The sequence below is a fragment of the Fukomys damarensis genome, unplaced genomic scaffold (genome assembly GCF_012274545.1).
Source record: "Fukomys damarensis isolate Sample0158 unplaced genomic scaffold, DMR_v1.0_HiC HiC_scaffold_14, whole genome shotgun sequence".
Classification (NCBI taxonomy): domain Eukaryota; kingdom Metazoa; phylum Chordata; class Mammalia; order Rodentia; family Bathyergidae; genus Fukomys; species Fukomys damarensis.
Window position 1 is genome coordinate 33,211,090 of NW_022900926.1, and position 3,463 is coordinate 33,214,552.

General features: G+C 50.5%; 1 protein-coding gene across 1 annotated transcript in view; it reads left to right on the plus strand.

Moving 5' to 3' along the window:
- Window positions 1-2,986, plus strand: part of LOC104859319 (UL16-binding protein 1) — a 106,613-nt gene extending 103,627 nt beyond the window's left edge. Inside the window, exons 4-5 of the mRNA XM_033763314.1 lie at window positions 2,411-2,478; window positions 2,896-2,986. Coding sequence (XP_033619205.1) covers window positions 2,411-2,463 — 53 coding nt within the window. The 3' untranslated portion in view covers window positions 2,464-2,478; window positions 2,896-2,986. The remainder of the gene's footprint in view (window positions 1-2,410; window positions 2,479-2,895) is intronic.
- Window positions 2,987-3,463: the final 477 nt, after the last annotated feature.

Consider the following 3,463-nt stretch of genomic DNA (forward strand, 5'->3'; position numbering starts at 1 on the left):
CTCCTGTCACATGGAGAATTGTTTTCTATCTTTTCACTTTCAGTCTATGGGCTTCTTTTTGCACTAGGTGTGTTTCTTGTATGCAACATATTGTTGGATTTTGCTTCTTATTCCATTTTGCCAGTCTGTTTCTCTTGATTGGTGAGTTGAGGCCATTGACATTGCTGGTTATAACTGATATGTACTGACTTATTATTGACATGTTATTGGCCTTTTGTTGACTCTTTTTACTTTTTCACCTTCTCCTTTTAATTTCTTGCCTTGCCTATTTGATTTGCTCTGTTGGGCCTCATGGTGTTGTTGCCTTCATTGTCTTTTTCTAGGATCTTGTTTAGAATTGCTTGTAGTGCTGGTTTGGTATTCATGTAGTTTCTCAGGTGTTCTTTGTCGTGGAAGTGTCTTATTTCCCCATCCATTTTGAAAGAGAGTTTTGCTGGATACATCAGTCTAGGTTGGAGGTTGTTCTCTATTAGTACTTGAAATATCTCATTCCAGGCTGAGAGCACCAGTTTTAAAGATTACTAGTGGCGAACGGCCAATAGTGCATGGGCTGATTGCCCTGACCATCTGGGGGCCCGGCTTCCCTTAGTGGCAGAACAGTTGATTCTGCCCAGCCTGTGGTAGAGGCAGCTCGCCTTTGCCAAGGGTTCTGGGCTGGGCCGCTGAGGGACGTTGGCTCAGTGGCAGCGGCGTGGTCATCTGGAGGTGGGGCAGGAGCAGCTAGAGTCGGAGCAGCATCTGAATTTAAAAGGGCAGGAGGGGGCCGATATGGAGGAGGAAAAGAAGGAAAAATTAATTCAGGATCAGTCTCCCCCTGCAAAGGCGGGTACCAGGGGGCATTTGGCTTTTGGGGCGGATCCTTAGAATTCTCCTTCTCTTTGGTAACCGACATCAGCTCCCGCGGCTGTGAAGGCAAAAGAGGTTTTAGCCAGCGAGGGAGTTGTTTACCAAATCTTCCCAAACGACAATGCAAGGGATTTGATCCGGGTGACATTGCTGAGGATGGAAAATGATTATTTTAACCTTTTGTACTCTCCTTATATCTAATGTTCCCCCCAGAGGCCATCCGACTCCAAATGACAGCCATTACGAATCACACATGGTCTGATATTTCCTTTTCTTTACTTCCACAGACAAATTATGAGCCCGCGCCTTAACCTCCTTAAAATGTCCCATCATTTCATCCACGTCCGTCCTGGTTAACACAACAAAGAACAAAAATACACAATCAACCACACAAAACACAAAACTCCAAGCAAATCCAAAGACAAAAACCAAAACTGAGGCGGTGGCCCAGCGCCAAACTGTGGGAGTGACCCACTCCGCCTTTCTCCAAAAAAAGAAAAAAGAGAAGTACTCTAACCCTCCGGGGGACTCTAACCCCCTACTTAGAGACATTCTAACCCTCCGGGGGACTTAACCCCCTACTCAGAAGGGCCTGTAACCTCTTCCCAAACCCCAGCTTGTTAGGTCCCATTCAACGAGTCCATCATGGTCCTGGTCAGCTTTATAGATGTCCTTGCAAGGTAACACAAACAGCAGAAAAAGACACTTACATTCACTCAATCAGCCAGCTGTTCTCCTCCAGATTGAGTCCTGAGGTCTTGGGGATCCCAGACAAGCCCCTCGTCCTGTTGTGCCCAGATTGCCATATCCCCAAAGACCACCAAAGAGTCGAGTCCGATGTAAATGCACATGAGGAGTTTATTGCAAGCTCGAGCCTGGACTCTCGAACCTCACTGGTTCAGTGGTTCCATACCGAGAGTCCTGACCCCCTTCTAAAGCATAAATTTATAGGGCTTGGGAGGCTTGAAATCCTCTTTTTTTTTTCATTGGTGCTATTTTCTATTTCTCATTTCTATTGGTTGTTGCTGGGGCACTTCTAAGAGCAGGAAGAAAAGTTATCTCGGGTAGAGAGGGGGCTAGTGGGGTAGTCCTTTGTTAGGGAAGTTACCTTTTAGATTCATTCAATTGCCTACTCTAGCCAGGGGGAAGGGAGCTTGTTTGATTAACAAAGCTAACAAAGGTTCTTTTCACTTACAAACTTTTGTGAGGAGACTAGGTCTCTCCCTGTACCTGTTAATTCGGAACTAAGCAGGGTGAGGGGCAGAAGTTGTCTTATATTGTGACATTTCCTAAATTTTAGCTTATTAAGGTTTTCCCTATCATAGGGTCCTCAGTATCAAACTCTTTTCCAAGCGAATTCGAATTCCCGCAGTTTTATGGCCCCCTTTTCCAGCCATCTGGCCTTGCCTTTATCTTTTGCTAAGCGAATTCCCGCAGTTTACCTAGGAGTCACATCTTACATGAGATGGCTTTCTGTCTTAGAACGGAGTTATTCCGATTTTAGCACTACACGGGATCTTCCATGTCACAGACCTAGGACTCCCTCCTTATTCTCCTTAATCAGGCGCTGTGCAGAACCAATCAAAGCCTTGTAACCGGCCCATGACCGACGCCTAAGGCGGAGCTTCGGAGGTAGGAGGAACGCGAGAGAGGGAGGCGGCCTGTATATAAGAGCGCGCACGCCAGCACACCCCATTTGCTCTGGAATCTGAGCTGAAACCGGCTGCTGCAGAGAAATCCGCCTGCTGGTAACAGAGTGCGCGGTAGCGCCGGGTCAGGAGAGGGGGAACCGAAGCCTCAGTGGCGCCCACGCCAGGGCCACTCCGCCGCTGGAGATGGGTGATGACTCTGGGACCTGCGAGGTCCGCCCAGGGCGCGATCCCGGGGGAATCCGTGGGACCCTGCGGGGCTAGGAAAGCTGACGGTGAAAACCCGTCTGAGACCCCAAAGTAGAAAATCAGCCAAAACTTTGGGGAGGCGCAGGGAGGGAGTCCCATCCTCACTTTCAGGACTTTTCCTCCAGAGTCCCTGCTCTCCTTAAACCCACAGAGACCCATGGCCCCCGCTTCGATCCCGGCCGGCGTCCTGCACATCCAGGCTCTGCTTTTGCTGTTGCTGCCAGAACTTCTCCGGGCTACCAGGACCGGTGAGTCTCCGCGCGCTGCGCCTCCCCGACCTCTGCCTTCCCGCGTCTCCTTCTCCGGCTCCTTCCCTCCGCGAACAGGTCCCTTCAGCCTGGTGTCCGCCCCAACTCTGCTAGCAGAGGGGGAGAAAATAAAGTAAAAACTGGAAACTGAGAACAGGTGTTGCGCGGGGAAGGGCAAGGAGAGGTGGCAGTCAGGAATCCCTGTGAACTCCACCCTGCCCGGATCCCACTCGGAATCCCTGGCAGTCTCCATAACTGACTGTGATTCCCTCCCAGACAGCTCCACACAGCCTCCAAGCCCTGCCCTGCTGCACAGCCTCCTCTCAAGTGCCCCAAGGGATTTTTCCAGGACTGTCTGTCACATCCAGGCCCCTTAGAGTCTCAGCAGCCCCATCCACCACTTCCCTCCTGAGTCAGGGAGCTGCCACCCAGCTCCCCTGTCTCCCCTGATCACCTCCCCCAGCCCCCATG